The 22,439-nt window shown below is 40.9% G+C and overlaps 1 protein-coding gene across 11 annotated transcripts in view; it reads right to left on the bottom strand.

Annotated features, from left to right (window-relative positions):
* KANSL3 (KAT8 regulatory NSL complex subunit 3) overlaps positions 1 to 22,439 on the bottom strand; it is a 54,199-nt gene that overhangs the window by 22,588 nt on the left and 9,172 nt on the right. For 2 of the 11 annotated variants that reach the window (XM_030310472.1, XM_032592631.1), the window contains exons 1-6: positions 21,197 to 21,243; positions 19,845 to 20,109; positions 17,035 to 17,205; positions 6,795 to 6,885; positions 6,483 to 6,668; positions 175 to 306 (exon numbers count right to left, since the gene is read on the bottom strand). In XM_030310472.1, coding sequence (XP_030166332.1) covers positions 175 to 306; positions 6,483 to 6,668; positions 6,795 to 6,885; positions 17,035 to 17,205; positions 19,845 to 20,059 — 795 coding nt within the window. In that variant the 5' untranslated portion in view covers positions 20,060 to 20,109; positions 21,197 to 21,243. Of the gene's footprint in view, positions 1 to 174; positions 307 to 6,482; positions 6,669 to 6,794; positions 6,886 to 8,101; positions 8,146 to 13,303; positions 13,366 to 17,034; positions 17,275 to 17,341; positions 17,394 to 19,340; positions 19,400 to 19,844; positions 20,728 to 20,796; positions 20,962 to 21,196; positions 21,244 to 22,439 lie in introns of those variants that run through there. The other 9 variants (XM_030310470.1, XM_030310479.1, XM_030310473.1 and 6 more) reach the window with 9 other exon arrangements.

The following is a 22,439-nucleotide window of genomic DNA, read 5'->3' as shown; positions in this document are numbered from 1 at the left end:
TTTCTTATCCCAACCAATGCTAATTTCCTTATGAAACTATGCTAAGCAGTATACACAACCAGTTATTAATGGGAAAAGTTAAACAAGTCATTTATTACCCTCTTGCTAAGATTCTGAGACTGGATTCTAAAAACTTCATGGGCCACAGTTAAGTTTTGAGCTGCTCTAACTTACTGGTTTGTTATGAGAAAGCACCCCCACAGCAGGATCCCAGGGCCTCTTCAACAGGAGGGACAAGGCCTCAGCTCCTGCAGCCCCAGTCTTCGTGTTAGATGACACAAGCATCCGGTCAATCAAAGTAGGGATCTAAAAGCAAAAGCAAAGATGCTTCCAGTGTGAAGCAAGAGACCTGTCCACCAACAGTAATAGGGTGGGAGGACAGAACCCCATTATGAGCCACAGACAGACTTCAACTAAGCCTCTCAAACTTTACTCAGGGACAAAAGTACAAATAAGTGGATAGTTGAAAAGTATGTCTCCCATCACTGAAGGTAAATGGATACAATCCTCTGGAAAGGACCCCAGTGATATGCATCAAGAGACTTAAATTCATTCCTATCCCTTTCCCAAAGGATTCTACTTCTGAGAACCTTTCCCAACAAAATATATCAAAACCACAAACACACACATATAGGGTTCGCGGGGGGTGGGGTGGGGGGTGGGGGAGGGGAATGCAAAAGATAAATTCTCTCTCGAAAATAATCAAAAAGATGAAACAACCTAAATATATCTATAAGAGTGGTTAAGCAAATTATCCATATAAATAGATATTAAGGGTTAATTTAAGATATTTAAAAGAATTTGTAGTAACACAGGAACACAACTTTACTAAAATATTAAAAATAAAGTAGAGAAAAAGTGCTGTTAGAAAATATGACAAAATATTAATAGTGATATTTATGGAGTTATGGACAGCTCTTCCCTTTTTAGATTGCTGTATTTTCTAAATTTCTTCAATGAACATATTGATTTTATAAAATTTTTTTTTTAAATCTGCATTTTCATCTAGAATACTGCCTTCAAACTTTGGCATATTAAGGAAATCTGTTATTGTGTTCAAAATAATATAACTTATGTATTGTGTATATTGTGATTTATACTCTATCCTATTTTTCACTATTCACCAGAAATGTGACCTCACAGATGTGTAAAAATATAAGTTTCAGACATTCTAATGCTTACACTGAGAAGAAATATCTCTGGGAATTTCACATTACCCACAAAAGGTCAAAGTGACCTAGGGAAAAGGAAAAATTTTTTAATGTTAAAGGTAGTCTTTAGAAAAACAAAAAGGTTTTGAGAAACTGGACAATGAAAAGTACAATGGTGATGTGGGTTATAAAAGGTCAATCCACAGCTAACACCATACCCAATAGTGAAAAGCTAAGAGATTTCTTCTAAGATCAGGAACAAGATAAGAATGCCCACTCTTACTACTTTTATTCAACGCAGTATTACTATTAGTCCTAGCTAGAGCAATTAGATAAGAAAAATAAAAGGCATCCAAATTAGAAATGAAGAAGTAAAACTGTCACTATTTGTAGATGACATATTATATACAGAAAACCCTAACGACTCCACCAAAAAGCTGTTAGAACTAATAAACAAATTCATGGCATAAAAACAGACACTCAGATCAATGGAACAGAACAGAGAACCCAGAAATGGACACACAAACGTATGGTCAACTAATCTTTGACAAAGCAGGAAAGAATATCCAATGGAATAAAGCAGCAAGTGCTTCTGGGAAAACTGGACAGCGACATGCAGAAGAATGAACCTGGACCACTTTCTCAACCATACACAAAAATAAACTCAAAATGGATGAAAGACCTAAATGTAAGGCAGGAAGCCATCAGAATCCTCAAGGAGAAAGCAAGCAAAAACCTCTTTGACCTTCTTACTTCTTACTTCAACACATCTCCAGAGGCAAAGGAAACAAAAGCAAAAATGAACTATTGGGGCCTCATCAAAATAAAAAGCTTCTGCACAGTGAAGGAAACAATCAGCAAAACTAAAAGGCAACTGACAGAATGGGAGAAGATATTTGCAAACAACATCTCAGATAAAGGGCTAGTATCCAAAATCTATAAAAAACTTATCAAATTCAACACCCAAAAAACAATCCAGTGAAGAAATGGGCAAAAGACATGAATAGACTTCTCCAAAGAAGACATCTAGATGGCCAACCGACACATGAAAAAATATTCAACATCACTCATCATCAGGGAAATACAAATCAAAACCACAACGAGATACCACCTCACATCTGTCAGAATGGCTAACATTAACAACTCAGGCAACAACAGATGTTGGCAAGGATGTGGAGTGAGAGGATCTCTTTTGCACTGCTGGTGGGAATGCAAACTGGTGCAGCCACCCTGGGAAACAGTCTGGAGGCTCCTGAAAGAATTAAAAATAGAACTACCCTATGACCCAGCAATTGCACTACTAGGTATTTATCCAAGGGATACAGGTATGCTGTTTCAAACGGATGTAGACACCCCAATGTTTATAGCAGCACTATCAACAAAGCGAAAGTATGGAAAGAGCCCAAATGTCCATCAATAGACGAATGGATAAAGAAGATGTGTGTGTGTGTGTGTGTGTATACACACACACACATATACATATATATAGTGGAGTATTACTCAGCAATCAAAAAGAATAAAATCTTGCCATTTGCAAGTCAGTTAAGTGTTATCCACTATGTGGATGGAACTAAAGGGTATCATGCTAAGGGAAATCAGAGAAAGACAAATGTCATATGACTTCATTCATATGAGGACTTTAAGACACAGAACAGATGAACACAAGGGAAGGGAAGCAAAAATAATATAAAAACAGGGAGGGGGACGAAACATAAGAGACTCTTAAATATGGAGAACAAACAGAGGGTTACTGGAGGGATTGTGGGAGGGAGGATGGGCTAAATGGGTAAGGGGCATTAAGGAATCTACCTCTGAAATCATTGTTGCACTATATGCTAACTTGGATATAAATTTTAAAAATTTTATTTAATTAAAAAAAAAGAACTAATAAACAAATTCAGTAAAGTTTCAGGATACAAAATCAATATACAAACATCTGTCACATTTCTATACGCTAATAACTAACTAGCAGAAAGAGAAATTTAAAAGACAATCCTGCTTACAACTGTATCAAAAAGAATAAAATACCTAGGAATAAATTTAACCAGGGAAGTGAAAGACATGTGCACTGAAAAATGTAAGACGTTAATGAAAGAAACTGAAAAAGACACAAACAGATATTTTTGCTCACAGATTGGAAGAATGTTGTTAAAATATCCAAAATATCCAAAATACCCAAAGCAATCTGCAGATTCAATGCAATACCTATTAAATTCCAACAGGACTTTTCACAGAAATAGCACAACCCTAAAATTTGTATGGAACCACAAAAAAAAAAAACCCCACCAAATATCCAAAGCAATCATGAGAAAGAACAAAAGCTAGACACATCATGCTCCCTGATTTCAAACTATATTATCAGGCAATGGCAATCAAAACAGTATGATTGAGGCATAAAAACAGACACATGGGTCAATGAAACAGAAATAGACAACCCAGAAATAAACCTATGCTTATATAATCAATTACTCTATGACAAAGGCAAGAATATAATGGGGCAAATACAGTCTCTTCAACAAATTATGTTGAGAAAACCAGACAGCTACATGCAAAAGAATGAAACTGGACCACTTTCTTATACCATACACAAAAATAAATTTAAAATGGATTAAAGATCTGGGGCGCCTGGGTGGCGCAGTCGGTTAAGTGTCCGACTTCAGCCAGGTCACGATCTCGCGGTCCATGAGTTCGAGCCCCGCATCAGGCTCTGGGCTGATGGCTCAGAGCCTGGAGCCTGTTTCCGATTCTGTGTCTCCCTCTCTCTCTGCCCCTCCCCCGTTCATGCTCTGTCTCTCTCTGTCCCAAAAATAAATAAACGTTGAAAAAAAAAAAAATTTTTTAAAAAATGGATTAAAGATCTAAATGTGAGATCTAAAACCACGAAACTCCTAGAAGAAATCACAGGGGCACCTGAGTGGCTCAGTCAGTTAAGTGTCTGACTTCAGCTCAGGTCATGACCTCACAGTTCGTGGGTTCGAGCCCAGCATCGGGCTCTGTGCTGACAGCTCAGAGCCTGGAGCCTGCTTCAGATTCTGTGTCTCCCTCTCTCTTTGCCCCTCCCCTATTCTCTCTCTCAAAAACAAACAAACATTACAGGAAGGGAGGAAGGGAGGGAGGGAGGGAGGGAGGGAGGGAGGGAGGGAGGAAGGAAGGAAGGAAGGAAGGAAGGGAGAAACTATAGGCAGTAATCTCTTGGACACTGACCTTAACAACATAATTATGGATATGTTCCCTCAGGCAAGAAAAACAAAAGCAAAAATAAACTATTGGGATTACACCAAAATAAAAAGGTTTTGCACAGCAAAAGAAACCATCAACAAGGGGCGCCTGGGTGGCGCAGTCGGTTAAGCGTCCGACTTCAGCCAGGTCACGATCTCGCGGTCCGTGAGTTCGAGCCCCGCGTCGGGCTCTGGGCTGATGGCTCAGAGCTTGGAGCCTGCTTCCGATTCTGTGTCTCCCTCTCTCTCTGCCCCTCCCCCGTTCATGCTCTGTCTCTCTCTGTCCCAAAAATAAATAAACGTTGAAAAAAAAAAAATTAAAAAAAAAAAAAAAAAGAAACCATCAACAAAACGAAAAGGCAACCTCCTAAATGGGAGAAGATATTTGCAAATGATAGATCTGATAAGGAGTTAGTATCCAAAATATATAAAGAACTTATGCAACTCAACCCCCAAAAATAAATAACCCAATTAAAAAATGGGCAGAGGACCTGAATACTTTACCAAAGAACGCATGCACATGGCCAATAAACACATGAAAAGATGCTCAACATCACTAATCATGAGGCAAATGCAAATTAAAACCACAAGGACTTACCACCTTATACCAGTCAGAATGGCTAATATCAAAATGACAAAAAATAACAAGTGTTGGCAAGGATGTGGTGATAAGGGAACCCTTGTGTGCACTATTGGTGGGAATGTAAATTGGTGCAACCACTGGGGAAAACAATATGGAGGTTCCTCAAAAAATTAAAAATAGAATTACCATATGAACCAGAAATTCACTGCTGGGTATTTATCCAAAGAAAATGAAAACACTGGAGTGCCTGGTTAGCTCAGTCAGTTAAGAGTCCAACTCTTGATTTCAGTTCAGGTCATGATCTCATAGTCGTGGGATCAAGCCCCACGTTGGGCTCGGCACTGGGCATGGAGCCTACTTGGGATTCTCTCTCTCCCCCACTCTCCTGCCTCTCCCCTGCTCACACACACTCTCTCTAAAAACAAATAAACATTAAAAAAAAAAAAGAAAAAGAAAACACTAATTTGAAAAGATATAATAAGCACCCCTATGTTCACTACATCATTATTTGTAATAACTAAGGTATGCAAGCAACCAAGTACCCACCAACAGATGAATGGATAAAGATGATGTGGTATATATATAATGGAATATACTCAGCCATGAAAAAGAATGAGATTCTGCCATCTGTGACAACATGGATGGACCTGGAGGATATTATGCTAAGTGAAGTAAGTCAGAGAAAAACAAACACCAAGTGATTCCACTTATATGTGGAATCTAAAAAACAAATGAACAACCTACAAAACAGACTCATAAATACAGAGAACTGGTGGTTGCCAGAGGTAAGACAGTTGGGGGACAGGCGAAATAGGTGAAGGGGATTAAGAGATGCAACTTCCAATTATAAAATAAATTAAGTCACAGAGACGAAAAGTACAGCATAGGAAATATAGTCAATAACACTATAATAACATTCTATGGTGACAGATGGTGACTACACTTACTGTGGGGAACACTTGAGTAATGTACAGAATTGTCAAGAAACTATGCTGCACACCTGAAACTATATCCCAATTATGCTTCAATAATAAAAATAAAAAATAAATTTTAAAAAATTTTAGACAGAACCTGATAGTCTAAGAAGAATCTGAGAATAGAGGAACCACTGCTGAGAGTGCAGCCTAGAATGGACAGTGCTCTGGAAAACTCCCCACTCTGCAATCCTGTACTCCAAACAGCTAAGTCGGCTTCTTGCCTCCTTCTCAACACGCCTCCCTGTTAAGTCCTTTGTCTCCTCTGTGGTAATTCTTTTCTCATCTGACCTCAGAGGTGACTCAAACCACCAGCTGCAGACAGGACTAGAGAGGCTAAAGTACATTTTGGTTTTCAAGCCCTACGCTCCATCCTGGAGACAGCAGGACTGAAGACATTTACACCAGACAAAACGTGAAATGATAACACGTCTCCTATTTAGCTTCAGTCATGTCCTCCAGGCTGACCAGGCAGTGACCTTGCCCAACCCCACTTCCTGAACCCACAGCAGAGACTGCTACCCCAGGACAGGACAGATGCCAATCACAGCCTTACCTTCCCTTTCAGTGTCTGCAAAGCATCCAGGTAGGCAGCCAGCATGGGCAGACTCAAGGTCTCCACCAGGGTGGTATGCAGCCACTGGATCAGCTTGGTGTCCCAGCTCACGCTTGCGAGAGCCTGCCGCACTCTCCTCGCACACTTGTCCACAGCAACACGGCGTAGTACTGGCTCATTGCAAGCCTGGATGATGTAAGTGAAGTGATAACACGTGAAGGGCCACCTTATTAACAACTGGAGTAGGTAGGGGGATCGTCAAGGTAGTCAGCCAGTAAGGCTGAACAAGGCAGAGCCCTTCTAGAGTCTTACCCCTTCATTGGCCAAGCGGGCAAGCCGGTCAGACTGCAGGGCTTTGAGGATCTTGTTAAAGAGCTTGTTCTGGGCCATTGTCCAACCAGTCCTATAAGAGAAACTCTGAGGAATTAAAGTCAAACTCCAGAGACACTCCTCATGCAAGTACACTGTACAAAGATTACGCCACTTTTTTTTTTTTTTTGTCTCCACTGTGAAACAATATAACTCAAAGCAGCTTTAATCTAAGACCACTGAGCTAAAGCACAAGACCTAGATTCTGGTCCCAATCCTGCCCATAAGTCACCTTAGTTTACATTTATATTAATATATATACTACAAGTCAAAACCAGTTATGAGTGAAATTTTTTCAGGGCTAGCAAAGCTAATTATCTAGAGGCTAAAATAATCCACTAATAAAAGCATGGCACCATTGCACAAATATATTTGAATTTCAAGAGTTTCAAGAGTTTAATATTTCACAAAAAAAGACAGCATGAACAAGCATTTTAGTGTACTAAAACCTCAGACTAAGATAAGAGGCCTATTTTAATTAGCTTTAGGGGGCATCTAGGTGGCTTAGTCGGTAGAGCGTGTGACTTTCAATCTCGGGGTTGTGAGTTTGAGCCCCACGGCGGGTGTAGAGATTACTTTAAAAAACATAAATAAGTAAATAAATAAATAATAAATTAGCTTTCCTTTTTAAAGTAGTCTTCACACCCAGTGTGGACCCCAACACAAGGCTTGAATTCACAATCCTGAGATCAAGACCTGAGCTGAGATCAAGAATTGGATGCTTAGCTAACTGAGCCACCCAGGCACCCCAAAAATAATGCTTTAGGAATATAACAGATGACGCTTTTCTCCCACTCCCTAATATTCCACCCCACACTACCTCTCTCCCTTTTCTGTGTATATTTTTAATATTTTTCTGTATACTACACAATTAGCAAATTAACTTTTGAATGGTCTGTTCCATGTAAGTTAGTACTGAACCATCCTCACATGCCACTGGCATACACACTTCTACTTTGATTAGGGAAGGCTTTGTGTATTATCCTCCAACTTAGCTGTAAACTCCCTGCAATTAGAAACTAGTCCTCCTGCTCTTGTTCCCACCTCATCACACCTCATTGCAAGGGGCTTTTAAAGCCTCCTTCAGCCCATTCCTGGCAATCTTAATGACTCTGATACTCCCAACTCTGGTCAGTAATCTTCGTAAAGAGATTAAGAGAAAGTAATAGATGCCCAATCAATATTTATTAACTCCCACTGCCTTAAAAAAAAAAACCACACACACACAAAAAAACTGGTGATGAAGTTACCTTTAAAAAAACAATTTAAGTGGATGCCAGACCCAAATGAGAACCTGGAATGAGATCATAGCAGCATTTCAATCAGTAGGGTTAAAGTAAGTAGCGCTGAGATGACCACTAGCCAATAGGAAGAAGAAAATCTGGACACCTACGTATCACTCTTTATACCAAAATAAATTCTAGGTAGAAAAGTTAAATATTAAAAAATATAAAGTTACAAAAGGAATAGAAAAAAGTGGCAAATATATATTTACCCAGAATGAGCGAGACATTTCTAAGTATGACCTAAGACCTAAACAGAAGCCATAAAAGAAAGATAAATATTAAAGATATAAAGATTAATAAAAACTTCAAACTTCTGTAAAGGAAAACACTAAACTATCATAAACAAAGTCAAAACGCAATGGAAAAAGTACTTGCCATTTCATTAAAATAGAAAAAGCCTCCAGAAAATTAGTGAGGAAGTGACAAAACACTCCAAACAAAAACAATGGGCAAAGAAAATGAAAAGGCAGTTCACACAAAAAAAGTAAACTCCCTTCAAAATCAAACATGCAAATTAAAGTCATAAAACATTATTTTTCACCTATCAAATGGGTGAAGTTACAAAGTTATCAGGTTATTAAACATTAAAGTTATTAAAAGTTATTGAAGATTAAATAAATATGCAGTTATTATTTAGTGACTTAAAAGTTATTAAGAAGTTTACTAATACTCTGTGTTCTGAGAATGTAAGAAAATAGGTCTCTCCATAGTTTGTTGATGGAAATATAAATTAGTACAACCTTTTGGAAAGTCAGTTTGGAAAATCAATTACGGGGGAAAAAGAAAATCAATCAAAAAACCTAAGTCAGATCATGTCACTCTGCTCAAAGGCCTTTAGTGGCCCCATTTCAATCTGTTGAAAACAACCACCTCCTTACAGTCTAGACCCAACAGTCTCTCCAACCTCATCATCCCTGACTGCCCCTGACCTACTGGGCTTCACCACATGCCCCAACCCCCCCCCCACACACACACCCTATAAGCTTCTACATCACAGACTGGGCCCTTGTCATCCATCCCTTCTACCTGAAACAATGGCTCCTTCTCCTTCAGGTTGTTGCTCAAACATCACCTTCTAATGAGCCTTCCCCTGACTCAACCTTATTTAAAACTACCAACACCCAGATTCCCTATTCCCCTTTCCAGCCAGCTCCCCACCTCATGCTCCATTTTACTTCTTTGTTTAGTCTGTCTCCCTCTGCTTGAATGTAAATGCCAAGATGGCAGGCATTTTTATCGGTTTTAAGTGTTACATCCCCAGCATGTAAAAGTGTCTGACACATAAGAGCCACTTAAACATTTGCTGAATAAATAAATGGATGAACTGTATGCACATTACATACCAAGCCTTGTAAACAGCTGAGTACAGATTCCAACCCTCACACTCCCTACCACACTAAGCACATGGGTACTGAGCAGGAGAGGAATGCCAAACCAGGACTCAGGTTCAACTGTCAACTGAGCCCTTCATGATACCAGGATGGGCAAACTGAAGGAGGCTGCTTGAAACTTCAACAATCTCAATTTTTCTTACTCTGTAACAGACTAGTATCCCTTCCATCATACACCACCACCAAGATACCCTATTTTATACAGGTCATCTAAGAATACTAGTAACATGGCCCAATAAATATGCAGATGCAGGGCAAATTACCCTTTGTTATTCACTTTTTACAACTACCCTATACTGTCCTTAGAGTAAATACCCTCTAGAAAGGGAGAAAATAATGGTCCTCAGTAAAATAAAAAATAAAATCTCCACCTTGGTGGAGGTTTTACAACTCACTAGTTACACACAATCCAGGAGAACACTAACTAGGAGCCAGGACTCTAATCAGCTCTGTAATAAAGAGCTTGCTGTGTGTCTTCAGTATCCTTGTCTGTAAAATAGGTGTGGAAAGCACAACCTCTAAGGACCTCCTTCCAGCAACCAAAAACTCAGGTAGCTATGATAACTGACGAAGCAGAAGTTTTAAGAGAGTAGCTGAAGTCCATGATCAAGAATACAGAAGCACCCTCTATCTTAAGTAGCTATCCTTGCTACAGTTAAATCCCTTAACCTCTGAAGCTTCCCACCCTTCTGTAACCTGGGGTACTAAAAGCAGTCTCAGGTTTTGTGGAATTGTCCTTTTTCTTATTTTCTCCTCGTTCTCTTGGCTTAATTCCTGCTACTTCATCAGAATCCAGTCCATTTTTGTGGTGGTTTGATTATTTCAGAGACATTTGACTTGGGAGGTGGGGAGAAGCTTCAACTCAATGTTGGGACTCAGGATACCTTGGGATCAGGAAGGCCTGTGATTGTTTCATAATCTCATTTTCCTGCACATTATTTAAATGCACAACACATTCCTATGAGTAGTATCTTTCTCATGGGTAGTGATTCTCAGGTGGACTCAGAAATACATGGATGTATTTCCACCATGCTGTCAGCACAGAGCATAACCCGGGGCTTGATTTCATGAACCATGAGATCATGACCTGAGCTGAAATCAAGAGTCAGATGCTCAACCAACTGAGACGCACAGGCGCCCAACACACCTCTTTGTTTTTAATGGTTGGTTCTACCTTATTGGTGGGCATTTAGGTTGTGCCTTTTATTGCTATTATACACAGTTGCAGTGACCACCCTTTCTTTCCCCACCAATACACACATACACATATCTGTCTACATCTTTATATGGGCATGCAAGTATCTCTGTAGAATGCAAGTATTTCTTGAAGTGGAAACAAAAGATCAAAAGCTAGCTGTGTTAAACATTTCAAATTTCCAGTTCTGGAAACTTCAAATTTGAAGTTCTGTGAAAATAATATGTTTAAAGAAATTGCAACACTTCAAAAGTAGTATTACACTGTAGCCTCACCCCCGGTAATAATGCTCACTTTTAATCAAACAGGTTAAGCAAAGAATACAATTCTTCATGTTCAATAATCTCTTGTGTTTTCCCAAAGTCTATCAATCATGTTGCATACTTTAATTCCAAGGACAGAGAATAAGATATAATTTATTTACAAGGCACCAACAGCATTTCCAAAATTATCCTGTTCTTTATTATATAACAGGATGTTTTCTCTATTTGTTTTTCTTACTCTATATTTATTCTAAAACCCAAAATGATGAGAGCAAGGAAAATGATGTGAACAAAATGGGGGCTAGAAAGCTACTTAGAAATTACTACCATACACCAACGACAGCTGAAATTAAATTGAAAAACCACAAGGTTGAGAGTCTAAATCCCAGAAAAAGTTCTTAGGATTGTTGCTGGATATATAACAAAGTGATTCCAAGAACTGAAACGTGTTCTCTATATTTTGTTAGCTTCGTGGGAGGCTGGAAAATTAAGTGGGCAGGAAAAAAAAATGATCTAACCCAAGATTAAGATAAAGAGCATGCAAAAGATATAATTAAGGAAAATTTTAAAAACAGGAGACAGAATTTTAAATACAAGTCTAAACAGTCAAATAGCTGATGGGAACTGCGGTGAGTCAATGTGCTCCCCCACCTAAACCAATTCAATTTTCATGAGTGCAAAAGTGCCTTTTCTTCATTTCTTAGATGAGATCAGATAATCTCATGTTCCCCAAGCTTTGATAGAACCTGAATGATGTCTGACCTCTGGCTCATCTTATCCAAAGTAGCCAAAGTCACATTGGTCCCAGAAAAGCCAGATACTTTCAAAGGCAATCTATTCTCTGTTTTAAAGGAGACTAACTCAATATTAAAATGTCTAAAGGATTTTCTTTTTAACCAAAAGTCAAACGAGGAGAGACAAAGAACATCAGAGAGACTGAATAGGCCACACTTATTTTTTTCAGATTATAAAAATTCTTTGTTTAGACACTAGGAGAAAGGCAAAAAGGAAGAGGGAGGGAGTGGGAGAGGGAAAAACAACTCAAAGATCTTAGACTCAAAATATCAAACATCCAATTAAGGTTAATACACAAATAGATACACACAATATCGAGAAATATAATTAGAGCAAATTTTAAACGGGGAACAATTTTCCTTTGGGTGAATTCAGAAGTTCTGAATTCTAAGATAAGACAACCTGCTTGAGGACACTAGATTCTTTTACTGAAATGTTGGAAATGTCCTAAAATTCATTTGAGCAATGCTGAGAAATATGTGTCAGAAGTATTTTGTTAAATGTCTTCCAAAAGCTGTGCGTCTAATTAAACTTGGCATTTGACAAAACATCTGGGAGAAAAAAAAAAAAAAAAAAGCCAGTCCAACTTCCTCAGGGCAACATTGCTATACCAGCAAATGTAAACCATTTTCAAAGGTTCTCCACGTCACATGACTTTGACATGCAGATATAAGAACACAATCTAACCAGAGGTTAGCAAACTTTGTTATAACGGACTTTGTTATTTCAGTGTTTGTGGGCCATTTGTTCTGGGTCACCACTTTGCAACTCTGTGGGTATAGTGCAAAAGCAGCTATGAACAATACCTAAATACCGTGCATGACTGTGTTCCAATGGAACTATATTTATGGACACAGAAATCTGAATTGCACGTGTCTTTTGACTTTTTTTCAACCACTTAAAAATGGAAAAAACATTCTTAGCTCATGGGCCATAGAAAAACAGGCAATAGGTCAAATTTGGTACAAGGGCCACAGTGTGGCAACCCCTGATCTAGACAATTAAATCAGGCAGAGAGGGATATTTAAACTGTTTCACAAAATATCAGGCCTTACTAGAGAAAGAGTTAGTTGGGGGTGGGAGGTGGCCCTAATTATCTATACACAGAAAGCTATCTAAAGGTAGTTTCTACCAAAATAATTCAAAAGGGGGAAAAGGGGCACTAACAATAAAAATTAAGTTTCTGACTCTACTGATAGATCAATAAGCTCTGAGGAAAAACAGATTTCTAGAGTGCTGTCCTATAGCCCATGAGTTCTTGATGTGGGAAATGGTAATTTTACATGATTTTATACAGGAAGAAAAGAAGCAGCAATTTAACAATCAAGTCAAGGGAAAGAATGGAAACAAGATGATTATAATCAGAGCAGAGGGAACTAACTGCAAGCTCTACACAGGCTACACATCCAGAATTCAGGGGGTGAGGGTGGGGAGGTACAAGGTCATAAAATGGTGACCTCTGAAATTGAAGCCAGTAAGTATCATCAAATAATGAAATTAGCTATGTGCAAAAGTGACCTACCTGAAGAGATGGTTTGTAAGCCTGTTGCTAATGAGAAGACGCCTCCAAAATCTCATCAGACACTAAAAAACAAATAATCTGAGATAAACTGAGCGCTAATTAATCATTTCAATCTGTGGCAATGTCATAACAGAAGGATGGAGATCCACATGGAGAAAGACAAGCCAAAGATAAGACTCGGTCAATGTTTCTCTGCAGGACTGGGCAGGTGAAGATGTACCCTGGCCTACTTTGTGGGCCCATCTTGCTTTGAGGGAAGATGGGTGCTAGCTGCCTTGTTGAAGGAGGGTGCTTCCAGAGCAAAATGTCCACTTACCACCCATTTCTGGAACAGAACAGCTTCCCAGACTCCAACTGAGAATCGATGCTCTGGCCAGGCCACCCCCGTATCTCATCTGCCTTGCAAGTTATTTCTCTTCTTATAAATTAAGAAACTGATATTCACATGCATTAAGTCTCTAATGACTTTGGTTACATTTGAAGAGTCCCCCAAAACTTCTTGATCACGACCATGGTGAACAGATAAAAAAAACTTCATGCATTTTTCCCATGCAGTTTCAGAAATTACAAACTGAGGACAAGGCAGCCAATAACACCACAAAAGGATGGTGTGAGGCCACCCTGTTCAGCCACCACTAACTGGTGTCTCTTTGACAGATGTGCCCTTAAAGAAAGGGTACACAGCCAAAAACACTGAACTCTGGAGTCAGATGGCTTGCTTTGGATAAATCTCTGCTCCACCACTTCCTAAACTAAGGTTTCTTAAACTCCCTGAGCTCAGTTTCTTCATCTTATAAAAGAGAGATGGAGAAGGGATATATCTCAGAGCATTATAGTGAGGATTAAAAGAAGTAATGCATATGAAGCGCTTGGCACAATGCCTGGCACCTAGGAAGCACTCAACAAATGGTAGTTCTTTTTTGTTACTACCATTGTCACTATTTTTTTTATTACTATTAACTGTAACAATGGTGATAAGCCATTTTGCTGAATTCACTGACTCTGGTAATATTCCAGTCATTGATCTTCAATTACAGCAGAAGTGTCCCTGTTTAGGTGAAGCTCTGGAGAGCATTTCTCCTTCTTAGGGCACAACATTAATTCCAATTCAAGACCCCAAACAACTTTTTCACAAGCTCTTCACCCAGGTGCAGAACGGCTCCTCTTACAATAGCTACTACTTTGCTTACACAAGTATACCTGTTCAATCTCATTCCCTGTTTCTGACCAGATTCATAAATCATGCCAATTGCCTCAAACCTTTGTACCCTTCTTCCTATCTAACTACCTCTTCCCCTTTACTATAAAACAAGAGATCTCCATCATTATAGCAAGTTTACTACCTATCAACTATTGATATAAAGATATTACCATTCCCTTACACATAGTAGATAAATAGAGATAGAGCCATCAGGGAAATGCAAATTAAAACCACAATGAGATGTCACTTCACATCCACTAGAATAATAATAAAAATAAAAAAGGCAGACAGTACTAGTACTGGCCAACATGTGAAAATACTGGAACTCTCACACACTGCTGGTGGGAATGTAATATGGTGTAGCCCCTTTAGAAAATGGTCTGAGGAGGGGCGCCTGGGTGGCTCAGTCAGTTGAGCGTCCGACTTCGGCTCAGGTCATGATCTTGCAGTCTGTGAGTTCGAGCCCCGCGTCAGGCTCTGTGCTGACAGCTCAGAGCCTGGAGCCTGCTTCGGATTCTGTGTCTCCCTCTCTCTGTCCCTCCCCCGCTCGCATTCTGTGTGTGTGTGTGTGTGTGTGTGTGTGTGTGTGTGTGTGTCTCAAAAATAAACATTTTTAAAAATTTTTTTAAAAAGAGGAGCCAAGATGGCAGAACAGCACGGAAGTTTTTTTTGTGTCTCGTGTCCATGAAATAGCCAGATCAACACTAAACCATCCTGCACACCTAGAAAACTGATTTGAGGATTAAAAACAATTTTTTAAAAGAAAATGATCTGAAATTCCTCAAAAGTTAAAAAGAGTTACCATATGACCCAGCAATTCCACTCCTAGGTATATATGCAAGAGAACTGAAAACATATGTCCACAAAAAAATAAGTACATGAATGTTCATAGCAACATTATTCAAAATAGTCAAAAAATGTTAGCAACCCAAATATCCATCAGTGACGAATGGATAAACAAAATGTGGTATATCCACACAATGGAATTTCAGCAATAAAAGGGAATGAAGTATTAACTGGTGCTACAACATGAATGAATCTTGAAAATATTATGCTAAGTGACAGACACAAAAGGCCACATACTATATGGTTCCATTTATATGAAACATCCAGAGTAGGCAAATTTAGAGAGACAGAAAGTAGACTGGAGGTTGTCAGGGCTTGAAGGGGTCGGGAAGAAATGGAAGTGACTGTTAATGGGTACAGTTTCTTTTGTGGATGACAAAAATGTTCACCAAATTGTGGTGGTGCATAAAGTAAAAACCACTGTTTGTACACATTAAATAGGAAATTTGTATGGTACATAAATTTTATCTTCATAACACTATCATGCAGTAAGTAAAAAATAAACAAACGCTAAAGGAGGGGCGCCTGAGTGGCTCAGTCAGTTAAGCATCCAACTTCAGCTCAAGTCATGATCTTACAGTTCATGGGTTCAAACCCATCGGGCTCTGCACTGACAGTGTGGAACCTGTTTGGGATTCTCTCTTTCCCTCTCTCTCTGACCCTCCCTGACTTGCACCTTCTAATAAATAAATAAATAAACTTAAAAAAAAAAAAGTATGCTAGGGGCACCTGGGTGGCTCAGTCCACTAAGCATCCAATTTTAGCTCAGGTCATGATCTCACAGCTTGTGAGTTCGAGCCCTGTGTCAGGCTCTGTGCTGATAGCTCAGAGCCTGGAGCCTGCTTCAGATTCTGTGTCTCCCTCTCTCTCTGACCCTCCCACATTCACACTCTGTCTCTTTCTCAAAAGTAAATAATAAAACATTAAAAAAATGTAAAACAAAGTATGCTAAAGAAACAATGACAAATGAGCTGGAGAAGAGTGGAGTCCCCTGGGTCAGTAGGAAGCATGGGAATAAAATCAGCTAACAAACTCATGAAAATGGGCTGAAGTGTTCCCTGAAAACCAGATTGCAAAACTATTTTTAAAAGCCATGCAAATCAAACATCTGTTAGCTTTTCAAGCGACTCCAAAACATTTTCATTACTCTAGTTATAGACCATATAAGTACAGTATCTTACAAATGTACTCTTATTTAATGGTTTGTTTGTAGTCCCATATCATATAAAACCTGTACTATGGAAAATACAGAACTAGTCATACCTATCATATTTGATTCATTTACTTATTCAATAAACATTTATTATATGCCTACTATGTGCCAGGCAGTGTCCTAGGTGTCAGGGATGCAAAGATGGGTAAGACGCAAGCCCTCCTCAAGCACCTCACTGCATCCTGAGCTGAGAGTTATAACACAGAGAGTTAAGAAAACATTCTGATTTGCCCTCTTCAGATCCTCTGTTCCCCTCTCTTTATGCCCATCCCCCACTTGTGTGTGCTCTTGCGCACATGTGCTCTCTCTCTCTCTAAAATAAACAACAAAAAAGAAAACATTCTGACTTGTGTGGCTGCAAATGAAATAAGCTCCTAACAGATGTGTTTCAATGAAGATGATGATACAAAATATTTACAATGTGATGACTATTAACCCTGTAGTGACCAGTCCTCCCGAGCAGCGGCCTACCTGTTGACATGCTCCTCCCAGTCCTCTGGTGGAGGAGGAGCATCTGCATCGGTCCTGGCGAAGATGACATGCCGTTCACACTCGTTCATCACACTGCGTGCCTTCTGATTGTCGTAGAGCGGCACAGGGGTTGATGTGACTGTCTCCACATCTATTGGGACGTCTGATTCACTGTAAACAGGTGAGGAAATAGGACCAGGCCACACGTACTTCACACAACACAGGTGTTTTAACGATCATCTGGTTGCCAAAAAATGACTCTTTAATATAATCAGTTTTAAAGTATGTATAAGCATAGTATACCCACAAGAAAATTATGATCCAAAGTCATCTTTCCCACACTTGTCTAGATCTCTGCCCTCTGACATGCTGTTATGTGCTGGGGGAACACAAAGTCATTTTTAAGTGAGTCCATACAAAAAATAACAAACACCTGTAGTTTTTAAAAGACAAATATATTCTACAAGCAAACCTGACCACCTAGATGTGCTTTCCAATACAGTAGCTATAAGCCACATTCAACTGTTCAAATAAAAATTAAACAGAATTAAAAATTCAGTGCCTCAGTTGCACTAGCCACATTTCAAGTGTTCAACAGACAGATGTGGCTAGCTGCTACTATGTTAGATAGCACAGATACAGAGCATTTTTTCATTGCTGAGAGTTCTGTTGGACAGTGCTAGTCTAGAGTTTTAAATTATTCTTACATACTTTCCCTTTCGTTAGCAAGTCAACCCGTAGTTAATTATAGGCTGTAAAAGTCTATGATTGTCTAAGACAGATCGCCTGGAATGTAGACACCTTAGTTATTTAACTCATTGTGTAAGAAGCCTAGAACAGAAACAAATAAAAATGGACATGTGATGGGTCTTTCATATTTTAAAATGTTAATGAAATCCTAGTGCCATAAGGGCTCTTCGCTGTACCAACTTAGTCACCCAAAATACTATACCAATAAAAATTGTCTATTGGCTGTCTATCAAACATCACTTCAACTTTCTAACCCCAATGATCTTAATGACACCCATTCCCAATAGCTGGAATAACTATATCATTATGAAACGAAGTGAAATAATGTGCAGCTAGATTGGGTGGTGGGTGAAAGAGCTGATTATCTTCTCTGGACCAGACACTGGGCAAGGCACTTAGACTTGTATGTCTAAAAAGGAACTCTGGATTTCACAATTCCAAACCTATCCTCCAAGCCCCCAGTCCCCAACTCAAAGCACCACCCAGCTACTTAAGCCAAAAATCTGAGTCATCCTAATTTCACCTTTCCCTTCAGTCCTGGGCCATCTTTCCAACTCACCACAGCAGGTCCTGTTGGCTCTACCTATGAAATATATCTCAAGGCCATCCTTTTTCTCCATCTGTACTATTCCTGCCCCTATGCAACCTGTCACAATCTCTGGCCCCCACTACTACAATAGTCTCCTAGCAAGCCTTCTCTATTTCCACTTCTGAACTGTATCTATTCAATAAAAATTCAAAGCGATTTTTTAAAAATATAAATCCAATCTCTAGCTTAAAATCCTTCAGTGACTTCTTATCACTCATCAAATTCTTACACGAGGTAGTCTGTGCCTACTTCTCCCCTAGCTCCCACGAACACCCTCACTATAACCATATTCTAGGCACAATGACTTAAAAAGAGTCCCTAAAACATGCTAAATTCCCACTTTCAGGACCTGTATGTGGAGATGGCTTATAAGAGGAAATAATTTTCTAAGCACTGAAATGAGCAAGTCCACAGAATGTCATTTAAAGAAAATATCATGAGATCTGAACATAGGAGTTTCAACGTTAACAAGAAGCTTTAAAAGAGCTCTTCAGTTATGCCCTAGGCCAGAGGCAAGATTATGCTGGATTATCCCTAAAAGTCACAAATCCCCTGCCCTGTACAACTAAAAGAGCTAACAAAATGCTGCCTTCACTGGGAAATGAAATAAAACCACTATTCTACACTGTTTAAAACACACACATCATGGTACCTCTAGCTCATTAAGGCTCAATGAGAGATATAAAGAAGCAAAATCCAAGATCTCTATTCACCAACAAACCTAAAACCTGTAGTAAAGATTAGACATTGAATCAGAGTAAAACAAAGAAAAAAAGTCTCTTCCCCCCAAAAGTTTATAAAATTATTAAGGTCATGATTTGATCATCAAAATAGAATATATCAACCAATTTGGAAATAGAATTCGAATACCATACCTTAAAGCTCAAAAGAACTGCTAAACAAGTTTATTTAGGCCAAATGTAACTATATGAATATTACACAGTAAGTTTATGAAAAAAGTCCTTACCCTATAATGTCGTCCAGTTGAAAATATAATCAGACCTAGCACCCATGGGTGGTGACAAGCTAAGAGAGAAAGCAAGGTCTTGGAATATGCTCCTAAACTTTGCTGGGTGAAGCCAGCAAAAGGAAATCACATCACCATAAAAAGGCTATTGCTGCCAGTGTTGGAACAAGCCAGAACACCAGACTAAAGGGAATGAGTCTAATCCTGAGTGGTAATAACTCTTCAGTCTTCTTCTTCACTCCTTCCATATAAGTCCTATTATAGATACCTATATTATATACCATATTATGTAGATGTTGTTTGCTTTCCTAATTTGTTAGATGTCTTGAATGCAAAGGTCTACATATAGGCCTGATATCCCCACACTGCTTAACAGAGATGACTGAAGTAAGTATCCAAGGCCCCCGATACAAGCTCCCACAATAAAATTCTCTCTAATCTCCACCATCTGATTACTGCCCAATTAGGGCAACAGCAGCCCTTAGGAGAGAAGCCCAAACTCACATGTTACTTTCATGTTGCCTCCGGGGAGTCACAAAGAGCATGCGGGTGGGGCGAGCACTACTGGCATCTGGGTGGGCACTCCATGGCTTGGCATAGCTATGATCCAGAAAAACCAGGTCCAGCTCCCGCTCGTGCACTGAAAGCTGGAAGAGCAGCGAGGTGCCCATGCGCCGGGCTGAAGTCTGGAAGTCCCTCTCCCCACCCCGGTGGGCCATGTCAGTAGAGGGCCAGCAAGTCAGAGAATGGGTATCTGCATACTAGTCACCTGCAGTGAGAAGTTTCAGTTTAAGTCAATTCAAAGACTCTATAAACGTCTTCCAACCTAGAATATCTAATACGCTTCTTTTGTGACCTATCGTTCATAAATGGAGTGTCCATTACACCGCAGACCTTTGCCCACCATAGGAAGGGCTCCTGAGATCCCACACCACCAATCAAAAAGGCTTTTGGCACCATTAGGACCCTCCATACTCAATCTCTACAAAATCCGTTTACTGTAAAGATGACTAAATCCACTGTTCACAAAGGCCTCACATGGACACATACTAAACTTGCTTGGCCAGCACCATAAATCCCATACAGGGTTTTGGCAAACAACAGAAATCACAAACAATTCTTCCAAAGCTAAGGGTGTCGCTCGCTCGGCTGCTCCACACGATTTTCTAAATCTTCTCGGAGCGTCTCCACGGCCAGGGCGTGAGCACCCTCGCGTCTCCACGGCCAGGGCGTGAGCACCCTCCTAACAGCAGGGCAACGTGGGCCTCAAGGAAGCCCTTCAAGTTTCTTTCTTACGTTAAAAGTTTTGCAACTATTTCGTAATTCTCTGGAGTCTCTAAAATCTCCAAAGGAGAACTCCTGCCCAAAGGCTGCAACAAAACGCTGTCCCAGGAAGGCCCCTCTCCCCCGCCCCAGGGTGGGCAGTCCCCGGCAAACCGCCCGGTACTCCACGTACTCCGCCGAGGTCTCGCCACCGAACCTTAAAACGCCCCATCTAGTAGGCAGGGCTTATAATTCGCACTTTACAGACGAAGGCGCCGGCTCGGGAGGGGGGAATGAAGTGACTTGGCCAAGGTCACCGAGAGTTCGCGACGAGGAGGAGCCGCCTCGCACCCGCCTCCCGCCCGCGTCACGGGCCCCGGACCGGCTGGGCGCCCGCGTCAAGGCGGCCCAAGTCCTCCCCCGGCCCAACGCGCCCGTCCGACCACAGCGGCCCCGCCCCGGGCTCTGGCCTCCGGTCGCCGCATGCCCAGGGAGTCCTGAAGCCTTCGCCGAGGTCCCCGCCCGCCCCGCCCCGAGACCCCCTTCCCCCACCCCCGGACCGGTCATCCCGCCGGCGCCGGCCCTTCCCTCACCCGCAATCGCCGGGCCGCGCGCTCGGCCCGGGCCGGATCCCTGCGCGCGTGCGCGTTACCGCCTCCACGCCCGGCCCTCCGCAAAGCGCGGAAGAGGATTCTCGCCTGAGAAGGGCGGTGAGCGAGAAAACCCGGAGAGGGAAACGCTGCGGCCAAAAGGCGGGAAGAGAAAAGGCAGGAGGCCCGCGAGTCTCGCAGGCAGAGTCAGTACTGAGTCCCGAGGCGACGACACCACGGCCCTGCGGCTGAGGAGTTTAAGGAGGCAGTGCCATAAAAGGTAGAGACCAGACTTGAGGGGTTGGAATCTCAGCGCCAACACTTAACTCTTTGGCTTTATGACCCCAGCAAGAGCTCAGCGTCCTTTCCCCCTCCCCCACCATCTCTAAATGTGCAAATACTTCACTGGGCGGCTGAGAGAATGAAATGGGGAATGCCTGGTACCTGGCAGGAACACAAGTAGATCTCACGATACTAATTACCATGAGGGACCCCCAGAGTGTTCTACAAAAAGAAAGATTTCTGACGAAAGGACTGAGGTGGTGTCATGAAGGGGAAGTCACAGAAGGCTGGATTCTGAAGGACCAGGCCATTGCAGAGGGATTGGAAAGGTTAGTAAGGGCAGACTCGGGGATAGCAAATGGGCCAAGTACAGCCCAACACCATTTTCTTTGGCCTACCCATTGCTTTCTTTAAAATTTATTTAATTGCAAACATTTGAAACTAGGGAGATTTCATGTAAAAATCCAGATTTCTGGGTTCTCTTGGAAAGTTGGAGGCTGTGGCAGCACTGGACTCACTTTCCAGTGTGGCAGGCATGGAGTGTGCATATGCCCTCACTCTGGTCCACTTCACTAGATCTCCTTGGCCACCCGCTCCCCTGCTCTCCACCATGGCATGTTTACCCAGCCCTATACCACACACACACACACACACCCCACCCCCAGGCTAGATTTAACTGCAGGCTAAATGGAATGGAAAACACAATCAAGAGTCAAGTCCAGTCATCTTAGGGTCTTTAGTGGATTGGTTCAACTCATTTTCGTTGCCTATCAGAGCAGGAGTGAGACAGCTGAAGTAAAGCTGATGATAATAGGTGCAGAGAGCAGCCCAAATAAAGAAACACAATGCAGCAGAGGGCCTTTACAATGAATGCAACACAGAGCCCAGAGTGCCCAGGGGAAAGATGGAAGGTCAGGGAGTGGGGAAGCAGTTGAGACAAAGGAGGCAAACTGTGGTCATTTCA

The sequence above is a fragment of the Lynx canadensis genome, chromosome A3, assembly GCF_007474595.2.
Source record: "Lynx canadensis isolate LIC74 chromosome A3, mLynCan4.pri.v2, whole genome shotgun sequence".
NCBI lineage: Eukaryota > Metazoa > Chordata > Mammalia > Carnivora > Felidae > Lynx > Lynx canadensis.
This window is presented reverse-complemented; position numbering and strand designations above follow the sequence as displayed.